General features: G+C 36.1%; 1 protein-coding gene across 2 annotated transcripts in view; it reads right to left on the reverse strand.

Moving 5' to 3' along the window:
* CNTN5 (contactin 5) overlaps positions 1-24,404 on the reverse strand; it is a gene marked incomplete at both ends in the record, with an annotated part of 355,379 nt that overhangs the window by 44,173 nt on the left and 286,802 nt on the right. For both annotated transcript variants that reach the window (XM_080614312.1, XM_080614311.1), the window contains 2 exons: positions 10,562-10,682; positions 24,136-24,311. In XM_080614312.1, the coding sequence (XP_080470438.1) occupies positions 10,562-10,682; positions 24,136-24,311 (297 nt within the window). The remainder of the gene's footprint in view (positions 1-10,561; positions 10,683-24,135; positions 24,312-24,404) is intronic.

The raw sequence follows: 24,404 nt of genomic DNA on the forward strand, positions 1-24,404 counted from the left end.
CTTCATTTCAGGACATGTGTGACTGCATTTTGGCAAACTTGTTTTATGTGTCTTTCTGTTGTTGGAATGATCATCCTGAGAGGTCCTTTAGAATACTTGCCATGGTGCAACGTTAATGTGAAAGTTCTTGAAAGATGATTACCAACAATTGCCTTAGCCATTCAGTGAGGCAGTGCACTTCCCTGTGAATCCCAGAATGTGTGCTGCAGAACATGTGTTACTCCACTACTGCCTGATCAGGTTAATTTTTACTTTTACCAAACAACTAAAAGCTTGAAATGTAAAAGTTCAAGAACACAGATTTCTTGACCTGAAGATTTTGCTTTCTGAATTATGAGGTGTACTGACTTGTTATCAAGAAGATGAAAGGTCAAGAAAAAAAGGAAGAGGCAGGAACTTCAGAATAACTGAAAGGGTGCTTGACAAAACAGGTGCTTGACTGCTGTTGCATAAATCCCTATTGATGTGCCCACCTATGGCAAATGTTGTGTTTGCACACAGAGGGGAAAAAGAGTACAGAGAGAAAGTTCAATGTATAGTAAATGTGATAGGTACTGTGGCTTTAGTGGAGATACCGTATCCCCAGTCCCTCCACTTGTGGTGTACCTGAGTAGTTTCTGTAAGATAGCTACTTAAGGGTCCCGGGCAGATGGAGAGGTTATACCCCAACCAGCAGCAGGATAGACATGGAGGTTAGACTCAGGGTTGGAAGGGAAGAGAAGATACTGATGTTCCAGCCTGAATAGTCTTGACTCATTCAAGGGATGAGGGTCAGGAGAAATCCGTGGTGTCCTGCCTGAGAAGACCTTTCGTGGTACATATATCATGTTCTGCTCCTCTGTCTTGATGACTTCTCTGCCTTGTACAAACCTAAAAATAGGGGATTTGGGCAAGGCAACTTAGAGAGCTGCTGACTGTTGTGAGCTTAGATGCCAGACCAGAACCTCTAAGCTGGATCTTTGTCTAGTGGCAGTTGTAACTTTACACAAAATGGATGGACAGTGCAGCAAACATGAACTGAAATTTCACCTCAGGAGGAAAAGCACCAGTAGCCTATGAATTGTATTGTGAATGACATACTTAGCAGGTCCCAGACAGAGCAAGAGCCTGAGTTTTAGACATGTCTTTTTCACTGGCAGGTCCTGCTGACTACCTTTAGCACTGCAGGGCGTCATTTGCCAGATATCCCAATTCTGGTGCGTGCTGCCCCCTTTCCTCTTTGCAGTCACAGTGTGGGCATCAGCACTCCCAGAACTGCATCGGTCTCTTTCAGGCACTGAGTTTGTGAACATCACATCTGATTTGTACTTTTGTACTTGTTTCTATGCACTTTTTGACTGAAGTTATAGATATGAGTTAAGTTGATGTTTCTAAAAGGTTTCGTAGAACAAAGGCTCTTTTTTAAACTCCTGGAAAACCCCACAAGTTTTTAAAGATATGAATCTCTTTCCCTTTCACACCATTGAGGATACTATAAAAAAGGTCCTATTACAAGATAAGATTGCTGGGAATGTTTTGGTCTGAAGCTTGTAGCTTAAAAGGCTAATACGCCTACAGTAATATACTATCTTGCAGTATTTTGTAAATGTTTAAGCTATACTGATATGCTGAAAAGGGCCAAAGCACAGATCTGAACTCTAGCACTGATCCCATGTGCTATTATGTTGTCAGCCAGTCGCTATTGTAATTTTGACACCATGCGATTATGACTTTCCCTGACAATGCCTTGGCACATTTAATTAACCACCCTGGGCTGGGGCAGATCCCAGCAGGCAGTATGTCACACCTATCCTGTTCTGAGAAGAGTGGGGGATGGGGAATGCAGCCGTGTGGATGGGAACTCTGCTGTACCTATAGGTCGCAGGGAGCAGTTAACTATTATGGACATATTCTTTGAGTCCAATTAATGGGGTCTGTGCTTAGGGCATCTTCCTGGCCTTTGCTACAGCTCAAATGTAACTTCAAGGATCAGCAAGAATTTGCTGACCTTGTTTACATTCCATTTAATAATGTTGTGTTTGATGGCCTTTAAACCTAAGTGCTTGTCTTTAAGTTTTATTGGCAATATCACAACTGAAAGGAGCAGTGTGGTCAATCTAACCAACAGTTCCTGCACTATATTTGCTCCAGGTCAGTGGAGTTCAGAGGAAACATTACTTCTCCAAAAATATATCGTGAGAGTGGATTTCTTGCTTAGATTGGTAGTTTTGCCAGTCTACACGATGAATAGTTTTAAGATACTTTTTATTTTTAGACCGCAAAATGTGTGCTTTTAAACCACAAATTGTAGTCACATAGGCTTTCATCCCTTCACACTACACGACTGCTCTCTGCTTGATTTCAAGATCTTAAAGCTTCCAGGTAGCTGTTTGATCTTGAAGTTCATTTTACTTACAGGACATATGAACAGTGATCTGGTTAGCTTTTAGTGCACAGTCTTACAATACATGTTATGCATCCTAGAGGAAAGTTGATATTTAGCTTATTTTAAGAATCTTCCTGCCATGAATGTTGTACTAATATTTGTATGGTTCAAAGGATTTTAATTACCTTTGTATATTCTAATAAATTTCCAGGAGTGTACAACACTGATACAAAGAATTAAGAAGAATGGACATTATTTTTTTCTTCATCTAGAAAAGCACAAAGTCTATTAACATTCATAACGGTAGAAAACACATTTTGAGCATTACGAGTGTAAAAGATAGTAAGAGCAAACTGCAGTGAACAAACTATCACTAAAATACCCAGAAAATATCTGGCATCTATATATACTAAAATCCTTCAGTATAGCCCAATGAGATAGTACTTGAAACAAAATTGACTGCATTGATGCTCAGAGATCACAGGTCTATTTCTAACACAACTAAGACCACTGAATTATTTATCTCCTAAACAATTTTTTATGATATATATGTAATATATGAAATAATTTCTATAAATATTGTAATGAAATAAATACTAAAAGTATTAGATGTGCTGAAAGTCTTTTACATGATCATTGACTATAAGGAAACATGCAGAAATATTTTTTCTGTATTTTTTTTATTTGACCTCTTTTTCTTACAGAAGATGGCTCTTTTTGTTATTTATCATCTCAAATTAAAAAAAAAAAATAAATGAACAAACTGCCAGTTCGCTTGCAAAGAGCTAGTGGTCTTTTTCTTTGCTATGCTCTCACAGACTTAGTTACCTTGTAGCATCAACCTTTGCTACAAGTTACAGTTCACACTGTTTACACTGCAGAAAGACAAACACTGAATAAGTCATTTTGGGACTAGTACCCTTTGTTCCTTTGCAAAACCAGGGATAAGGCTGCACTGCAACTAGAACAAATGGATCAATCTGAAAGACAGTTTGGTTATTTGGAGGTGGGCTGGCTGATCCATACATTGGTTTAAGGCAATGTTTAATGCAGCATCTGTTTGAGCAGCATGTAATCAATGCTGCTTACTCTTTTGGTTATAATGTATTGTAAATCAGCTTTGCAAAAGTAATTTACAAACAGGACTTAAGCTATGGAATTCATTTGATGACCTAAAGTTACTGAACCCAGTAATTTATTATGATAAAAATCTTTCATTTGATTAAAACGGAGAAGAGAAGGCTGTGTAGAGACCTCATAGCAGCCTTCCAGTATCTGAAGGGGGCCTACAAGGATGCTGGGGAGGAACTATTCGTCAGGGACTGTAGTGACAGGACAAGGGGTAACAGGTTCAAACTTAAATGGGAAGTTTAGATTGGATATAAGGAAGAAATTCTTTACTGTGAGGGTGGTGAGGCACTGGAATGGGTTGCCCAGGGAGGTTGTGAATGCTCCATCCTTGGCGGTGTTCAAGGCCAGGTTGGATGAGGCTTTGGGTGACATGATTTAGTGTGAGGTGTCCCTGTCCGTGGCAGAGGGGTTGGAACTAGATGATCTTAAGGTCCTTTCCAACCCTAACTATTCTATGATTCTATGATTCTATGAAATAAATATTAAAATACTGGACACTTGGTACCATTTATTAGGCATTGAAGCTTTCACAGATATAAAAAAATTCTTTAACTTCACAACCTTCTATTCCTAATTTGATCCTGATGATCTTAAACAAAAATGTGATGCAGGAAAGGGGTAAGTGTGAAAAATAACCTACACCTTTGTTTGTGGTACCACTATCATCACTAGCAGTATAGAGGTTTATCTAGGAAAAATCACTAAGTTCTAAATGTTTGAAGCACTGTCCCAATCACATTAGACAATAGTATCACGGTAAATTTTGCAGTGATCCTCTAATCTGCAGGAAACTGCTGTTCTCAGAAAATGCTGCTGCACCAGGAGTCCTACTCACCTCAGTGCAGGTAAAAGGGATCTCTACTCTTAATAGCCTACAGGAGAGCCTCACGCTGATCTTTGTGAAAGCATGTTAGACTCTCATGTGACATTCTTGACTCAAACTATTTTTCTTTGTTGAACTGTACAGATGCTTTTCTAAGCCAAAAACTCCAAACTTGCAGAAGAAACAGCAAGGAATTTAAAGCAACAGTTTTTTTTGTAGAAAATGTTAACCTCACACTTTTCCTTATTGCAGTCTTTGGGAAACCAATGATTCAAATGAGTTCATTAGAAACTGTGTGTTTCAAGAGCAAAGGAACACTTTCTGCCAAAAGCGAATGTAAGAAGTAGCCTTTTGCTTTTAGCTATGTGTTCTGCTGATGTTCTTCAAAATCTCCCTATGAGTAACAGATTTTGTACTGATGAATTAAATAAACACAAAGTGAAAAGCCCTGTTGGCCTTTTTTTAATGAGTTGATTAGACCACATAAGGTAATACCGGTTAGCCCCTTCACAGTGTCAACCTTTTTTATGACAGAAGTGTTTGGAGCTTTAAATGTATTTATAGTGAAACATGGTAGAAGGACAGAATCACAAAAATATCCTCTGTAATGATAATTTGAATGCACAGATTGCTTCAAATTTTTTCAACATAATGAGGAAATAAGAATATGATGAGCCATTTTTGGAAGACAGGCTTTAAAAATCAAATTAACTTACCAAGGAGGCACTGTTTTGAGGAAACCAGACATATTGCTGACTACAAGATCACCTGAGACATCTGTGAGATGCAAGTCTCCTGGCTGGTCCTTGGGTGTTTGGTAACCATGTTTGTGATCATACCATTAGTGTCAGAACATGACATGCATATTTATCTTGTATTAGAGCATTTTGCTTTAGTAATCACTTCTTTGTGAAAAATCAGTATAGAGACAGCTCAACTACTGCTGTGCCAATGATAGATACAAACCCAGCCAAGCTGAAACATTCTGCTATTCTGCTTCTCTGCTATTTAGTATCCACTGAAAGCTGAAGATCTGTGTGGATAAATAAAGGCTGGTAGCCAGGCAAAGCATGTGACATGGGAAAACTATTCTTGGACTGATGTCAGGAACAGGAATGACATTCATAAAAAACATAAATCAATTTTTTTCTTAAATGGCTGATGACTTCATGTGCTGGGGAAAACATTTGTTGACTGTGTAGCGAGTATCCATATTCTCCTGTAAACATCCTTGTTTGCATGGCAAACAGCTGTTTTGCACGTATTTTCCTTGGGTGAGCAAACAGAAGTGAAATAAGGCAGTAGCTTGGGTGTCAGGAATCTGAGTCCATAGCTGTGATTTTATTTATTTATTTATTTATTTATTTATCTACTTATTTATTTTTATTCACTCACTCCACTAAAACTATTTCTTTGACTATCAGACATACATAATTCCTATTATGGGATTCCACTGAAGTAGGACATTTGTTCAGGCCTTGTGCCAGAACAGTTGCCACCCTATGTGAAAAGCTGTTTTCTCTTCTGGATGTCCTTGAGCTGTATCAGCCTGCCCTATGTGGCTTCTTATGCTGCTATGAGCTCTGATGACTGGTTTACAGAAATTTTACCGCAGCATTTAAGGCTTTTCCACTGTCTGTGTCATTTTCCTGCTGGAGGGCAAATCCAGTGTGGAGGATCCATGCCTGTTATTTAGCTTTTCCTTTTCCCAATACACACTTCAATGCATTAGCTTCAGCTGCTGACAGTGGTTCCCCTAAGGACTATGATAATTTTTCGGGCACTAGTAAACTCAGTGGAAGAAGCAAATATTTAGGTTGCTGGAAACACCCTAACTTGTGCCCTACACAGTCAAGCCCTCAATGTCTCCCGAATTCTGTGCTCCTAGCTACTCTGCCTCAGAAAGAGGATTGAACACATCTTGATCCTACCTAATGTACTGCCTGCAGGTATAGAATGCCCTTGAGGACAGACAAGTGTGATATTGAGGCTGGGTCTGAGATAGCTAAGAAGAGGTATTCTACCTCATAGATGAGCATTTACCAAGCTAAGCCTTTGAGCTGGATCCTCTCTCTCATCCTACCCTTATTCAGAGAGTAAAGGGTTCAGAGACTCTGGGCACTTCCACAGAGTCAAGGAGCTCAGATGGATGAGTAAAAGATTGTGACTTATTTTTTTAGGTAGCTAATAATAAGAACAAGCTGTGATGATGAATGGCAAAGAATTTTGTAGAAATGTAATTTGGAGTGGAAATGTTTTTGCAAGTTAGTTAGTAGCCTACCTGAATATAAACAGATGATGTCAGTTATGTCAGGACAGCAGATCTCTGAAGGTCACTTCCGACTAGCATGAGACTTCTGAAATATTTCTAATTCACAACCCATTCCAAGATTATAATGCAAGACACATAATCTGGGAAGCTAATGTACTGCCTGACAGGTCCAGCTGCCAGGAGAACATCTCTTCCTGATGAAATCTGCATTATTGGTACCATTAGAAAAATTAAATAGAAAGGTAAAAATAAATAACTTGGGCTAGAAAAACAGCCTTTAAGAAGCAGATAAATTAATATGGGCTATTAAAAAGTCATTTCTTACTTTAATATACAGAATTCAATCATATTTTCAAAGCACTTAGAAAAGTATTTAGGTTTTGTTTTGATTAGCAGATGTGCACAGGACTTGAATCTTCATTTTGACCAAACGTGATATACAGTATGCTTTCATATATAGTCTTGAAGTATTCCTGAAAGACAGTCATTAAATAATAATAATTATGGAAATAACATTAGACATGTATTTCACTGCAACTTACCTAAAATCAAGAACTGCAAGGTAGTAAATCTGAAAATGGTTTGAAAATGGAAAAAGGTTTTTAAAAAATCTATAACCTATTGTAGAAAGTGGCAGAATAGAAACTTACAGCTGCCTAATTTTTTTTTGCTGTTCACACACACACACACGCACATATGCATCAAATTCAGAAGTCTTCTTACACCATTAATTGCCTTCTTGTAAGTAATTAGACTCAAAATATTTGAAATTTACTTAGATTCACTGTCTGTTCCTTAAGTTGCCTTTCACTGGTGACATTTTTGTAATTTAACTTCTACCGTATGACACAGAGCAAAGAACAAAGACAAAAATAGTGACACAGTTCCCTGGCATATATTAAGGGATATTCCAATAGAGCAACCAGAAAGAATGGTTTCAAAAAGATACATATGGTTTAAGAATCCTCCATTCTTTGTCCACTGTAACTGATACTGAGGAATTTCACTTGCTTGAAAATGCAATGGTGAATGTCTGCTGAAGATCAGCATGCTAGTTATATGCAACAGGAGTCTGCAAAGAGTTTGTTTCTCTTTCCTCCATCTGAACAGGCTGCAGCAAGTCATAGTTGTCTTCCAAGCCAATTGCAATAAAGTTCTAGAAATCTGTCCTTTTGACTTAAAAATAATGCACCAGCTGAATACATAATTCAGTATAAATTTAGGCATTTTACTAATAGCAATAATTCTGATATTCATTAATATCTAAAGGAGGGAAAATCAGATTATTTTAATTATTCTGTGTATCCAACTTATTTTCTGTAGAAATGGTGTAAGCAGAATACTGAGAAAAAATTACAATTATATATTAAAAATACCATATGAACCTTACAATATAACTAGTGATTGAAATGCTGCTGTATGCTGGTATGATATTATCAGCATTCCAGACTGGCATTTTCTGCAGAGGCAAAAAAAGAGAGAGTAAGGTTAGGACAAGAATGTACTGCAACTTCACTTATATTGGTACTTCTAAGAGTTCATAACAAAGCTTCTGCTATCTCAGTTTGGCCATGTGCTGTAACATTTAAAATATGAAGTTGTTTGTAATATGCTTAAAACGAAATTATTTTACCTAGAAACTATACTGGAAAGAAAGAACAATATAGTTTTGGATTTCAGACTTTACTGCACAGTGTCAATTTGTTTTCTTCATAGATGATGATTTCCTCCATCAGGTGAAATTCTTCAGAGCTTATTGAAATATTTATTGAAATTGCTGCTGCTGGTTTCTTTTCCTAAGTAAAGTCCAGTATCTCCAAAACCTAAACCTAAAGAAACTTGAAAGGTGCTGCAATCTGGAATTATCACGCAGTGTCAAACTGCAGACTACTGAGTGCAATCTATATACTGAGATAGGGAGAGAAAAAAGTATTAGATACTGAAATGAAAATGAAATGCCTGCAACAGTATAAGAAGAGATAAATTGTAAATATTTTGGATTTTTGAAATGCTGAAGTCTATAAAGAGTAATCATTAGCAACCCTGCACTGAATGTGCATTAAACTTTCTGCAATAGAAAACAAAACCTTTTTTTTAGTGAAAGAAATACTGATACTGTAGGATCTTATTGACCTTTTTTGCATAAGTTTCACTCATATCTTAAGGAAATTAACTACTTCAGCAAACCAACCGCATCCTATAATTTCATAAAAACTGAATTTTACATCAGTACAAAAGCAGTCACACAGTTTAAAGCATTTTGTGGAAGCGATGCAAATATTTCTTACTGTATCCTATAACTATCCAATCGTAGAAACAAGAATTTAAATTCCATTATAAAGCAGTTTTAGTTTTCATTTCATCAGCAAGGTGGCATGGTAATGAGACACTTACATACATACATTCTGATTTTGCTTACAACACCTTTTGTTTTTAATCTCAAACCTCTTCCTCAGAATAGCATTTATTTTCTACATCAAATTTAATGAACTCATTTATATAACCTTCATTTTTTAGAAATAATCCTGTAGCCTATTTGTGGTATCCTAACTAATAGTAAGCATTAAAGCTGAGATTGCCTTGCCTCTCCATAGAGCCTTCAGCTGTCTGAGAGGTAAAGGTAACATGTAAGGTCTTGCATAACCCACGAGGATGAATCAGATTTCATAAGGCAGCTGAAATCACATTACACGCCTGTGTTGAGGCAACTGAATACCACCATCCCAATAGTGCCATAGCTCACAGAAATCTGATGGTCTTCAAAGTGACTTTATGGAAATTTTTAACAGCTACTTTCATCAAAATGTGAAGAGCCCTGCAGTCAGCCAGAAACATTCTTTACATTTAAAGCATATATTTGTCCTAAAAATGATGGATATGGACTTATCAAATCTAAGGATATGGAGGAATGTGGCAGAATAAGTATTTTAAAAAATTTAACTCTAAATGGTTTTGATTACTTTTTTTAATCTGGGGTTTTTCATATGTTAATAAAATATCTACCTTGATTTATTTTTTCACAAAATGTAAATCCACAGTAAGCCCAACCAGCTGTGCTACCTAGCAGGGACCCATTTATCTTGACATTGCAGGACCCACTAGTTGTAATGCCAGTAAGTGGACTGTAAGTCCTCAAGTCCCATCAGGCACTGAATACACATGCATGCACACAGAAGCAGAATGCAAAAATACTCTGCTTAATGGAATGCACATTATGGTGCTAATGCTCTACTTTATTGTAAGCTTTCTTGCTTATTGTAAGCAAGTTGGTGTCCCAGATATGATCTGTGATCCTGCAGAACAATGACTTTGCATTCCTGTGTGTAATCAAAAATGTTAAATGACAGGTAAAGCAACAGATTGAAAGACTGGGTCTAAAGATACAGTCAAAATTTGGTGGTGACAATTCCATGCGTGAAAAAACCACCAAAGTCCTGTCATATTATGGGGCTTTTTGCTCATTGTTCATATCTATCATTCTATATATAACATATATGCATATATCATCTATCTATCATGCGGCATCAAAATGCTGCGTCGTCCCTTCTCTTAGGGACTGAATGAATACCCCTAAGCTGTTAAACCTGAGAGAATGGCTTGACCATAAGATGAAAAGAATCGCAGAAAACAGCACAGAACTCACCACACCTACCTTAGCATGTGAATGATAATTGTCTACATTTTAACTAATCTTTTTGTGCAATTTTAACTAATACCTTTTGTGCAATTACCTCTCTTAATACTGTATGTCCACTAATGAACTGTCCTTTGTTTCTCATTGCTATGTCTACAGGTCAGTGTATGATGAAACTAATTTCAAAGACAGGAAGTTAATCACAACTGGTTTTAATAATATAAAACTTGAAGATTAATGCGTAGGACAGGTGTCCCTGAAGCCCTCATATTTAAATTTCCTCGTACGATAGTTTCTGGTGATTGCATTTTCAGGTGGCTCTATAAGCATACTCACCCCTAACAAGTAGCTCTGTCTCATCTGACACGGTGTCTGCTGTTGTCTGAACCCTGCAGCCGTATCTCCCAGCATGCATCAGGAGGATGTTTCTGATCATTAAATCTGCAGAGGATGCTTGCTGAAACAGGGATGAAGTGTCAGTTTAAAATTCAGTAAAATCTGTGTTCAAGGTAATGAGGGTGTTTCATACAGTGTGAGGAACTCATCATTGCAGCTTTCATCTTAAAAATATGTGTGCCCTAATACTCCCTTTTGAGGATTATCAGAACACTGCATTTATACAATTATTAATAGGGATTAAAGAAGAGGATTTCAGGTTTTTAATAACTTTGACTTTGTTTAAAACACACTGTGCATATTTGCATGCTCAAAGAAAATTATCCCAAACTAGTACAAAGAAATTCATTAAGAAGATGAACAGAAATATTTTGGATGCAATCCTTGGTATTAAAAACATCCTCTCAGAAATGGAGGGTTCTTTCTTCCTCTTCCTCTTCCCTACAGCACAGTGATATTTCAAGTATGTTTTGCTAGTGTAATGAAATTAAGATAACTTGAAAGATAATATTTTTTTTTATTAACATAGAGGAAATTAATACTAAATATGACTGAATATGAAGAGATTCACATTTTTCCTTTTGAAATATGTTATATATCAAAATCTGTGTTATGCAAACCCTGAATGAGTGTACACAGAGAATCAGTTCAATTTTTAATTTTGTTAGTATTCTAGCCAACAGTAATTACAAGGTCCCAAAGTTATGAGCAGAAAAGAGAAAATGGGAAAGTCAAACCACCTTTTAAAGTAGTAATATTAGATTTTACATGTACAAGATCACTGTTATATCCAAACCTAATGGAGTCAATATATCTCACTTCATCAGATTTACTGAACCCAAGTCCATAGATATTGTTGATTTAATGTAGTCACTACTCAGGGAAAGAACAGGTAAGTGAGAACAGAAGTCAGCAGGACCACATGGTGTAGGATTTGCAATTTACTTTCTCAATTCTGTGTCCTAAAAATGCTTGCAACATTTTTGATTTAATGTAAGCACTTACAATTTTAGCAAATTATTGTAAAGCATTTTTGTTCTTTTCAAAGCATTTTTGTTGCTCTTAATAATAATAGTAAATGGAAATAATTTTAATGTTTTAAAATTACAAATGGAAATAACTATAATGGAAATTAAAATGGAAATAACTTTAATGTATTAACTGAGTATAGGCAATGTCCTGCAAATATCTCTAAATTATCTTATCGTTGCTACTTTCCACAATATGTGAAACTAAAATGTTAATTTTTTTCAGCATAAATGTACAGTTTGAATAACATTATAGTACAGATTCCACATAATATTTTTATAATATAATTATGGAATATATAATACACAACCCATTATGTATAATGCATATTTTTAATAATTATAAAACTCAATATAGTTTATAATGTATAACAGTATAAATAACATTGTACTATATAAACCACTATTATTCCACTATTAACTATTATCTAGAGCTTATATAATACTATACATATATAAAATACATATAAAAGATAAAATGTGCAGTATATAGTATAATATCATCTGGTATAATGTAATAAATATAGTAGAATATTACATATTATATATTTCTATAGTTAATTATATTTGCCATATACTCTATATTGCATTTTATATGTTACATATTAATACTTGATTACTACACAGCTAACATAGTATAATACAAATTACTGTATGATACGTATTATATACAAACGGTTATATGCATCTCATTTATGTTTTACTTTAAGAAACATTTATTGAGTATTGGCATTTCCCTTCTCAGATCTGTCTATCATCTATCTATCTATCTATCTATCTATCTATCTATCTATCTGTCTGTTTTTATTTATTTTGCTAAATGAGCAAAGACTGGCAGTCTTTCCCTGTGTAATAATATTCCTGTGCAGTAGTTCTAATTTGATTAATTTCAATCTTGAATTAGTAGAACTGTTCTCTGCATTCAAAATAAATTCTTTAAATGCTGTACAAGTTGATACTTCTCGAGCACTACTGGAAATATATCATTGACTTCATCTAGATTCATATTTGCCTTTTTTTGGCAAATATTTATTCTGTGCTCAGGTAGATAAAATCAGATCTTTATCTTTCTTAATCATCTGAAAGTTATGAGCTCCCACTTTATAACCAGTTGTCCATATGTACATGACCTTGTTTTTTTAAAGTATTACATTTCTTGTCTGTCCCCATGTGTTATTTTCATCATCTGCTCTACTGATAACATGTCCAATTTTTGTACCATACAATCATCATTTGCATGCTTCTATCTCTTATGCCAGGGTCATCAAAGACAAGATGAATTAGGATTGGTTCCAAGATCCAATCTTCTATATATTTTTTTTTTTCCTTTCTAGGCAGAAGAATTCCTTTTCATCATATCCTTGGCATACCTTCTTCAGCCAATCTTCTCTTCATTTGCATCTTTGAAACTGAATTTATCGTAATATTCAATGCAGCATTAAGGCAAAATCTTCGCTGAAGCATATTCACATATGAAGAAGGGAAAGACAGGTGGGACATCAAGTGGGCCATTGAGACCATAGGGAATGTGTCAAGATCTAAAAGACTTGATCCATTGCATCTTTGGATCTAAAAGTGTGAATCCAAAGGTAGTATTTTGCCTTCTGTCGTGGCCTTGTTAATAATGTTTCTGGAGGGAAGATACTCAGACCAGTCAGGGTATAATGAAATTTCGATATTCTTGCTCTGGCATATTCAGAAATCACACCAATGGAAAACAACATCTGAGTACTTTACATTTCTAAATGCAAAAGAAGAGCACACACTCTTATCTGGAGTCAACTTCAGGATACAAGTTCTTTTGCAGTTGTCCAGCATTGCAGCATTTATTAGCCATTGAAACATGAGTTGCTCAAGATGATTAGTAATTCTGGTACAAAGCCTCAGCTATTACAAAGATAAGACCAGAATCAGTCCACATTTGTCCCCTCTCAAGGGTAATTTACATTTAATGTGTGTTTTGTTGTTAAGTGGGAGGAAAAACATAATGGATAGCAACTGTCTGGTTTCATTACTCAGGAGCTGTTAAAAATCTTGGCTGCCACTGTCTTCAAGAGGGTTCATGACTATGTGAATCCTAATTTTCTTATCAGGAAAATATGTATGCATTTCATCTCTACACCTTTGTAACTGGGCAGACAAGCAGCAATAGAAAGAATCATTGCTGTAAGTGGAGAGCAGTGCAGTACAATAGAGCCCCATGAAACACATTTATTACAGCATAACAGGATGTGCAGCCAGCTTTGCTTAGGATGTGTGAGTGTGTCCTGGGTTCAGCAGCAGCAGTCAGTTTTTCTCCTTCTTAGTAGCTGATGCAGCGCTGTGGTTTTGACTTTTGGCCTGGGAATAATACTGATAAAGCCGATGTTTTCAGTTGCTGGTCAGAATGTTTACCCTGACCAAGGACTTTGTGAGTCTCATGCTCTGCCAGGGAGGAGGAGAAGCCAGGAGGAAGCAGGGACAGGACACCTGACCCAAACTAGCCAAAGAGGTATTCCATACCACAGCACGTCATGCCCAGGATGTAGAACTGAGAGCTACCCAGAAGGGCTGGAACTCTGCTGGGGTGGGGTCAAGGTATCAGTCGGTGAGCGGTTGTATTCTCTTCCTTGTTATTTCCTTTATCATTATTACTATTAGTGGTAGCAGTAGTGATTTGTGTTATACCTTAGTTATTAAACTGTTCTTATCTCAACCCGTGGGAGTTGCATTCTTTTGATTCTCCTCCCCGTCCCTCCAGGAGCGGAGGGAAGAAAGGTGTGGGGGGAAGCTGACTGTGTGGTTTTAATTTACAGCCTGGGCTTAAACCACGACAGAGTGGAAATAAATTAATCTCACTGTGTTTAATACAAATGGATGTATTCTCACTCATAAGATTTCTGATCATGGGAAACAAGACATTTTAGCTTCCATTTAGATAAGCAGGAGCTATGTTTGACCTGGACCTCTAAAAATTACCATATTATTTGCTGTTAAGTGGTATTTATAAATTGGTCTTCATTAATTTTACAGACTTTTCCAGGTCTTGGAAGACAGACCATTTTTTTGATCAGTTCATGCTGTAATAAGAGGTTCAAGGCCACAACAGGGCCTGGGGTGTTAAACTGGTGTGACGGTCTTCCAGGTCTTAAGAAAATCTCCACATCACGTTAAGCTGCTGCTTAAACTTGCGCAATTGTCAGTTTTAAAGAAACCCCAACTGCTAAGCAGGAATGCAACAGACACTCCATGATGAAAAGTATCTAAGATCAGAAACTTTGTCTTTTGCTTTTAATCTTCTCTCAGTGGAAAAAGACATAACGCGTCAGTAGAAGCAGAGACATGCCCTCCCCTTTGAGGAAGACAAAAACTAGGTGACATGGATGCAATCATGTAGAAAGATCTCTCATCTAGACTAAAAACCTGGTGTATCAGCAACTATGTGGTATCAATGACATTCAAAGCTGAAATAAGAGGTGTTTACATATAAATTTCAACTTTGTTAAGTGTATGTTTTTAAAAGCTGCTTTTTAGTCCACTAATTTTATGCTCTTTTCTGACAGGCCGCATTTCGCAATAACTGGACTCGTTCCAAGCAGCATTTTATTAGAAAAATCTATGTTCCTTGGTCTCTGAATATCATGTATTACCCACTCAGCAAAGTATCAAAAGTATTTATATTTGTTCAGTATAAACTTCTTCTGCGTGCAATATATTTTGTAATTTACCAAAGCTAAGTCCTAAACCAAAACAATACAAAAGAACACAAAACAGGTTTAACAACCAACTTCTAATGATTTTAAGGAAAGCTAAATGCAACCTTCAAGGCCAGCATCAGCTACGGACTTAGTGTAATAATGAACACACTTCTGGTCTTCATTAAGCAGTGAAAAAATAATAATACAGCTATCAGTGCTATCTGTCATGACTAATGGTTCTCTCTAGGACCACAAATTATTGTCTAATTCATATTATGCTACCATGTATCTCATTCATCAGCTTCTGGGTGGCTCCAGTGCTGTGTGCTGTGTCAATCTATTGTTTTCTCTGTTCCAGCATGGAAAGTTATTGAGGTCATGGTAGTGTCTGCAATGTATCTAATTAGCCTTACTTGTAAGGTGTTTTGCTTGAAGTAATTTTAAACAAGAATGGGTGCCACCTATACAAAGCATTTGCTTTTGATGTCGAGATACTTCCCCAAATCTAAAAAGGTTCCAAGAGGCACATAATATGCATACTTTGCTCAATGAGCATCACCTTGTTGCATTTGTCTTTTGCACCCACTGCCCTAGTGGTAGGCATTTGCAGAAGGGGGAAAAAAAAAGCTAACCTGCAGTTAGTGAGTTAATATGTCTGCAGCCATCCCACATCCCCAGAGAGAAGTTGTATGTGGATTTTTAACTTTCCATTTCATAAATCCTAAGAGGTTGTGAGTTACTGCGGAGTAGAGTAACTTTTACATACGGTTCTTCAAGAGAAGAGAATTACACTTATTCTTCCCATGAGAGTCAGTTCATTATCTTGAGCCAGTTGCTAGGAAACCTCCCTGTTAATCTGTCCATTCATTTACTGAGTTTTTATCTCTAAACCAAAGTGGTTCATTCAGTATCCAACCTTTTCTTTTGAAGTCTTTACACAAGAAAAATCTATAATCTGTCAGCATTTGAAATGGAGCTCACAGTTACACCATAGCGCAATTTTTTATCACCTAGTAAGTCTCTTGTTTACTCCCCCTACCTCTTCCATGGAAGAATTAAACATTGGTTTGATTATTACACACTTCACCATATATGTTCAAACTACAGGATCACATGTGGAAAATATACATGAAACCGAGGAGCCTTAAATCATTCTGTTGTCATTATATCAATCCCAGCTTTCATTAACATAATTCTGCTCGTTTCCCACATTGATCATCATACTTTCCTTCCACACTCCAACTGCAGTTCTGCAAATGTAGCTCTGATTTATCTTGAAAAGAGAGACAAAAAGGCAAGGAAGTTCAAAATACTGAGAAGTCAATAGAGATAATGTGGTGATTTGCAGCTCCAAGCTTCTGCACTGCAAAGGCCTGGGGTCTAGAAAGGCTGCCTATTATTGCATCGAGGACTCAGGTTGGGAACTCAACCTGGACAACATGCAGTGAAAACTGTCTTTCTGCTTGGGAAGAATATATCTAAAAAAGACTGAGACTATTGTAAATGATCATGATACAACAAAAGCTTAAATCAATGCAAAAAAAGAAGACTGGGCAAACACTGACTGCCACTGCAGGAAGACTTTTATGATGAAAGCCTAAGGGAGTTTGTGTTATTTCTTTACTATGGACCACAGGGGTTTACTGAGGCTTGCTGGCTGTCATTTAAATCTTTTGATAATGAGAGGTGAAGATGCTTTCCTACAAAGTGGTTTCTATACAGAAGAGAATGCTTGGGAGGTTGAAAGTTTGAAAAGTACCTAAACATTTTGTAAGGTCATATTCTGTATAAACTGATAACAGTAATACAATGGTTACTAACGAAATGTGACTGAGATCTGATTCTAAACATAAATGATCTGGATTGTTCATGCTATCTTATTCATCTTAAATGATTATTTAAAATACATTTGTGTTTTTACAGATAACACACAAGTTAGGTTAACTCCTGACTCACAGATAATGTTATTTAGCAAAATAGCCTTTAGTAATGAAATTCAGTCAGATTAAATTGGAAAAAAAAAGATTTCACACTTAGGATCTTGATTGTTTGACATATTTGATTAGCAATGGAGTTGATTTTTGGTGAATTTATCTGAAGCAAACTAATGATATTACAGAATAACCTCACAGAAATTTTATCTTTGTACCATTAACAGTAAATGAAAAACAGCAATGCAATAAAGTTCTTTTAAATTATGCTGACAATTTCTATGTGCATTATGATGGATTGTTGGCTTCAAGCCAACTTCTGTTCATAATATATTCAGGACAATTTAAGTGACATTTTATGCAAATTCTCAGGTTTGAACACATCAGCCACTTGCCTGTTTACTCTTTATGATGTTTACAAATTGCAAATATTTAATCTGTTAAAAAGCAGCAGATCTCTCTGTTGATATAGTGATAATGGAAAATCATATTCTGATTTCTGTCTTTTAATCATATAAGCACAGTTGGAACAAAGAAGATGAAATTTTCATTATCATTTTTATTGTGATTAATGGCATGTGGTATTATTATAATGGTAGTGTCCAGGCTGACACAGGTTCACTGAGGGATACCTGATGATACACCAGTTGCATTTTCCCCATCTGTAAGAAGTGAGATGATTTTCAAAGTTTTCAGGTTTGTGGATCCATCAGAATTTTCCAGGGGTTGTGTCTGCCCTTCCAGTGGCAGCATTTTTGAGCATTTTGCATAGAGAATGCTAGAATAATGAAAACATTTGGTTTGGGTGAGCACTGGTTGTTGGCAACAGATGCCAGGGAGTCAGTCTGGGGTGTTAGGAGTGGGTAGGGAGGACTTTAAAGTGCAACTTGAATTGCTGCAAATGACTGATTCATTTTATTGAGAGAAGGCAGAAGAAGAGATGAAATTAAATGAGTATCAGATGTCAGGTAGCATGTCATGTACTGGGGTAGTTTTGTGAAATCTATGGATTAAAGAAAACCAAGAAAATTACTGAAAATGGGAAGTAATGGGAAAAAAGATGGGATATAAAATGTCAAGCTTCAGGACAGAGAGGCCGACTACACTCATTACTGAATTAATATTCTGTATCTGAATTGTTTTTACCATAAGAAAAAAAGGAAGAAAAGTCTGAACAATATGTGGTACCTGTGCCCTGTTCAAAGATGCGGCAAGAGGGAAAAAGAGAGCATTAAGCTGCGCATATGATTTGAGTGGAAAGGTGGTGACAGGGATGAGAGTAAACAGCAGAAATGAAAGCAAAACTCATATGGGACACATGCCATTTTGAGAAGACATTAAAACAGGAGGAATGACAAGCAGACACGTGATAAGGATTTCATTAGTGAAATCCTAAATTTCATTAGTTTTGGGTCAGTGGGAGCTTTGTCTCATGTGACCCCACCATAGTAACACGATTGGAGTTTGTAGCTGCAAGGCCACAAGAACAAAACCAGAAGATCAGCAGTATAAGAAATACAAAGGAGAAATACTGCTACAACAGCCCAGGAGAAAGGATGCAATGCTGCAAGTGAAAAATGGGCAGCAGGGCTGTAAACGGAAGGCCATAGCATTAGGAAGGCAGATATTGATCAGGCATTCAAACAATTGGCTGTGCTGTTATTACCCAGGTTAACACTGTGCCAAGTAGTTAAATGATCCATCAGCTGCAAGTAAACAGGAAAAAATGGATTGTCATGAAAAGTCTTCTATTTATCCCAAGATTTTTTTCTTTAGAATTCTTCTTGTAAACAATGAAAGGTACAAAACAGCTTAATAGAATAAACTGGTATAAAAATAAATATTTTTTTATAATAATCGGTATTCAGGAATGTTGAGATTTTCCAAAATGCTCATCTATTTCCCTTCTCCGAAGTAAAATTAAGTAGAGGAGATGTTACTTATCATCTCTCTCTCTTGCTTTCTATTCATAGCCAAAGCCACAAGCACTTGAGCACACCAGTTTTATGTACAATTTTGATTCTGGGAAATGTCCAGCAAGGCCCGTCCTAACACAGCGTGCAGGTAGGTCTATAAATTCAATCAGTTCACTGGGACTGTTTATATCCCGGAAGCAACCTATGGTAAAGTGCATTATTAGACTGTGGCCTTCATTGTGTTCAGGTTTTGGTTTGTAGTTACTAGTTAAAAACCACACATTTCAAAGTTTTTTGACCAGAAATCTTTATTCCGTTTTGTACCTTCCCTAGTTTAAGACAAATCCGTGTTACCAAAAGAGAAGACCTTTTTTATTTATTTGTTTGAAACTGCTTCTAATTACTCGAATATTTAACTGCTGTAGCGTGCAAACGGGCAAAACCTGGTAATGAGCATAGGGCTGAAATACCTGGAGATTTGAGCTGACAGTGATGGCTGTGTTCAGCCTCTTCCATCAGCAGGGAAGTATTGTGACAAACAGTGAAGCAAATTGATAGTGATGAGGTTGATATAGCAATCTTACCCTGAATAAAAAAGCACGCATCTTCTACAAGACTATTCACTATTGCTGTTTTCCTCTGTGTGGGGAGGAAGAAGGGTGTTAAATAAAACACCTATTTTATTAGCCTTATTTAGTTTTATGTCAAATAAAGAGGAAAGACATTAATATTAACAGTCTGCTGTTTTAATTGATTCCATGTAGTGTAGAACTTAATGCAGCCTAGTTAGAAATTGCTTAGGAAATTTTAATCTTAACTTCTAAAACATGATCAAAGTACTTCAACAAGCTAAGCAGACACTTGAAAATGTAAGGAAAGGTGAAAAGTTACGCTCTTTCACAGGTTCTATGGTATCAGAATGAAGTCTCCAATGCTATAGAGCAGTTAAAGTACTGACTGGTCTGTATCTACTGGCCTTTTCTAAGTGAAACAGTAAATTTCAATTCAATTCCATGTGAACAAATGATCACTGTAAAAGATAACATGACAAGTTGTGCTTATTGCTTCCCATGGTGGCAGTTTCAGTTTAGATCAAAGACCAAGAAGATACTGAGACTAAATCACTTTTCTTAGTCTGAAAGGTACTCATGCAGGTGAAGGTGAGGGACACTAAGAGCAATGCTGCTGCTTACCAATCTGTGGATAGCCACAATAAATCATTTTTCTTGGTTGCCATAAAAACAGTATTGGCTTTCAAACACAAAGTTGGAATGATGATAGCTGAATGAAAACCTCCTTTCAAAGTCAGATATCTTAAGCTAGAAAAGGGATACCTATACGACAAAACTAAGTTAGGAGAGATCTTAGAATAAAAAATTCTACATGACTTCTGGATTTGGCACAACGGACAGAAAATCAAAGTTAACCTAATAAAAGCAAGCAGGTCTATATTTTCTTTGCTCAAGTACTCACTGTTGCTAAAACAAAATCTTGGCAATTCAGGCGTCCATGCAGAATCGCCCCTCACAGAACCTAAAATGTTATCAAGCCTTTTGGTAGACAAAGCAAGACTTTCTGAGTGCCAAAAGACTCTGGGCATATGCAACCCTTTGCATTACTGTTCTGCTACAAAGTAAATGTATTGTGCAGTTAAGCACACACAACCTTTGGGATGCTTTCCTTTCATAGAGTGAAGTCTGCAGCTATCACTGCAATGGAGTTCAGTCTCTTTTCCTCAATATTCCTCTCATGCACAGTTTTGTTCTACTTGACATCCTTTCCACACTTATCCTTTTGTCAGGCAAGTCCCTTAAGTACCTAAATTGCCACAGGTACTAAATCCTTGATAGCTCAGTAAATAACAGCAAAAATGCCTTCAATTTGTATAAATTAGTTCTCAGTATGAAAAAATGATAACACTTTTTTATTTTTTGCAAAAAGGCTACAGATGTAATTTAAAAACAAGCAAAGCAGTATGTATTATTAGGAGGAGCTTTTACTTTTAATTGCAATTTCTGGACAGCGTGCAATTTTAGCAAGTGGAAATTTATCTACAGCCCAAATAAATGTTACTTTAATGATAGCTTTTATAACACTGCATTAAGCATCAAAATGTTCATCATACTTAACACCTGGGCGTCCCACAGTGCAAGTATGAGCAAAGCAACCAGTGGTGAAAGGTTGACAATGGTTTTGTTATTAACAAAACCCATTCAAATGATGTTCAATTTGTCAGGCTTTCAAACAAGTAAACAAAACCCAAAGAAACCTGAGCATTTTTTTATCTGATGAAGTGCCAGTGCGTGCAAAACAAAACAGATGTATAACTTCATGCACAGAAGGGATATTATTTTTCTTAAGTGTACTGCATAAAAAAGCATTTTGTTCAGTATTAGCTCATGCAAGTAAAAAAATATTTCATCCAGAAAGGCAAAATAAGGATATAGATGGAATTCTATCAGATTTCAAATTTTCTTCAAGTTTCTTTTTTCTGCATTCTTAAGCCTATGTCTTTATCACATTGTGTATCACTCCTTTGAAATTGGGTACATGATTGGAAGAACAGAAGAGTTTCATTTTATCTTGCTTTCCCTTAGTATTTGGTCATGCTTTAGGTTTTAATGAAGTAAAGAAATACATTTTCATCCTTGTGATAAATTTCACATACTTACGTGGTTAACAGAAATGATAATGAGATACAACTGACAACATTCCACAAATGAGTAGTTATGGGAATTATAGGGTTTTTGTGTAAAAAAAAAAAAAAATCCTGTAATACTACAAATGCTACTTTTGAGTTTTGCGTCTCTCAACTGATTCATCTTCATTTTGGGACAATGCAAAAATCAAGATATGCCTTTTGGTGAATGTAAATCTACATGTATTTTAACTGCTACTTTTCAAACAGGGAGAAGGATGTGTCATATTATGTTTCCAACAGCATTCATAAAAGTGGGTCATGTTTTGTTAACCCTGTTCTGAAAATGAGTGCTCCCTCCCCCCCTGGCCTGTAACAGAAAAGAAATGTCTTGACACTTAAATGAGTTAGGAATGCAAGTAAATTTAGCATGACCTGACCATCTCTTGTATGAGCAATCTTATAAAGGCAAATGTAGATAGCCCAGTCTAAAAATATCAAGGTCTTATGCTTCATTTTGGTATTTCTTTAGAGTTGCACAGTATTTCACTATTTCAGCACTGGTTTAACAGTGACAAGGTAGGATCTAATTTTGTAATATTTTGCAAAATATGCAATGCCTTCCCTTCAGCCTGATTTTATTTTTTATTTCAAAGTTTGCTATTTGTAAAAAACTATTTTTTAGGAAAAAAAAATAATTTCTTGTGTGCCTCTAAAAAGAAGGATGCCATATATTTACTTAATAACTTTTTTTTTTTTTTAATCCACTTAGTCATTTAAACATTGAGCATTGACTGTCATGAGTGGTTAATACCATTTTCACTTAGTAAAGTAGCAGTGACTCTTTAGCAACAAAGGGAGAAGGAAGACCTAAACTCATGCTAAGATAGCTGGTTAAACCTACTATGTTTGGCAAAATATTAGTTGTAACAATGACAATGACATATCAGGACAATAAACAAATAGGTAATTTCAGTGAGTTTTGTATGAATATTTGTCTGAATATAGTCCTAGTATGTCGTCTGCCAGGTTCTCACTCTGAATGAGTCTTACTTCTATCAGTTTGAGGGCTTTCTCTTGTAGAAATGAAATTAATGAATGAAAGATCTACAAATTCCTGTTTTCATGAAATGAATGAAATTACATTAAATTAGCTTTACTTTAATTAATTACTTTGGAATTTTCCTAGCCTGAGGATTTTTCCCACTGATTAAAAATTCTCTTCAGCTCAGAAGATGCTGAAACGCACTGAAGGAACCATGTAACACACTTCAGATAGGTTTCCTTCCTATATATTTAGTGATGGATTTTGAGTATTGGACTTCCTCAGATGAAGATAAATACACCAAGAACCTTCAAACTAAGATACACCTTACTAATGTTTTTTAACTGAAAACTTGTTGAAATAAAACTAAACTAGAAAAAACAATGGTATAACTTCCATAGAGGTAAGCAGAAGAATAAATTGACTGCAGCTGACAAGGTTTTTAATGCTAAGTTACCTTCACTACATTGTACTCATATTAGATACATTAACTTTTAAAATTTCCTTACCTTAGTGAGCTTCATTTTTTTTTCTGTTAACATAGCATGAACATTTGATTTACATTTCATTAGTGGGAAGATTGAGTTAAATGACTAGATTCTATCTCTAAACCTGTTCACATTATGAGATTTCTTTCTACTAAGAAAAGTTCAAACCATTTTGCATTCAACAGCCAAAGCTGAATTACTTTATCATGCTATTTGTCATATTAAATTGTTTTTGAATCAAGGGGTAATATTTGAAATTGGTATGCATATTTTTTCCATGTGATTCTTATTGACTTAAATAATGACTACGCAGCTAGAACTTACCTCATGCAGGGCAGCTGGAAAATTAAGTACACTCTTTGCTATTCAGATATTAAAATATATACTAGGCAGATAAAAGCATTGGGAGGTGAAGGCATTCCAGCAGCCATTTTATCTGTGAGAAAGACATCAGTGCTTATAGCAGCATCCCTTCTGTATCAAAATCAGCGGAAGACTCTGAGTAAGGAGAATTACATTCAAACTGCTTTCTGCTCCCTCACAAAGTTCATCAGATGCCTCACTAATAATAGGATGTATAACTTTACATTCAATATCTTCTTGATTAGAACTACCTGCAGTAATTCTAGTGACCTGCAGTTTGCACCTCCTCCAGCTAGTATTTCTTTCCAACCATTTATGAAACCAGTCATATTTCAATTTGGTCAGAATTTGGTAAATGGGAGACATGTAAAAGCATGCAACTTTCTATCGGTTCACTGCATACAGATGCCGAACGCCTGGTCACTTACTGCCTTGATGCTTTCAAAGTGTCCACCTTCTTTTTCAAAGTCAATCGGCTGCCCATTGAGTGTCCAATAGAAAGTGACATCTAGCGTGCTGTCATGAAGGGCTTTGCAACTGAGGACAATGCTTTCTCCAACCGTTAACTCTATCTTCTTGGGAGTCAGCTCTATTCTTGTAGGTTCTTAAAATATAGATGGATTAGGAACATTTAGATGGAAGTCTAGTTATAGTGCAAGGCGAAAATAATATGATTGAGTTCTGTTTAGTCTACTAA

The sequence above is a fragment of the Psittacula echo genome (genome assembly GCF_963264785.1).
Source record: "Psittacula echo genome assembly, chromosome: 3".
Classification (NCBI taxonomy): domain Eukaryota; kingdom Metazoa; phylum Chordata; class Aves; order Psittaciformes; family Psittacidae; genus Psittacula; species Psittacula echo.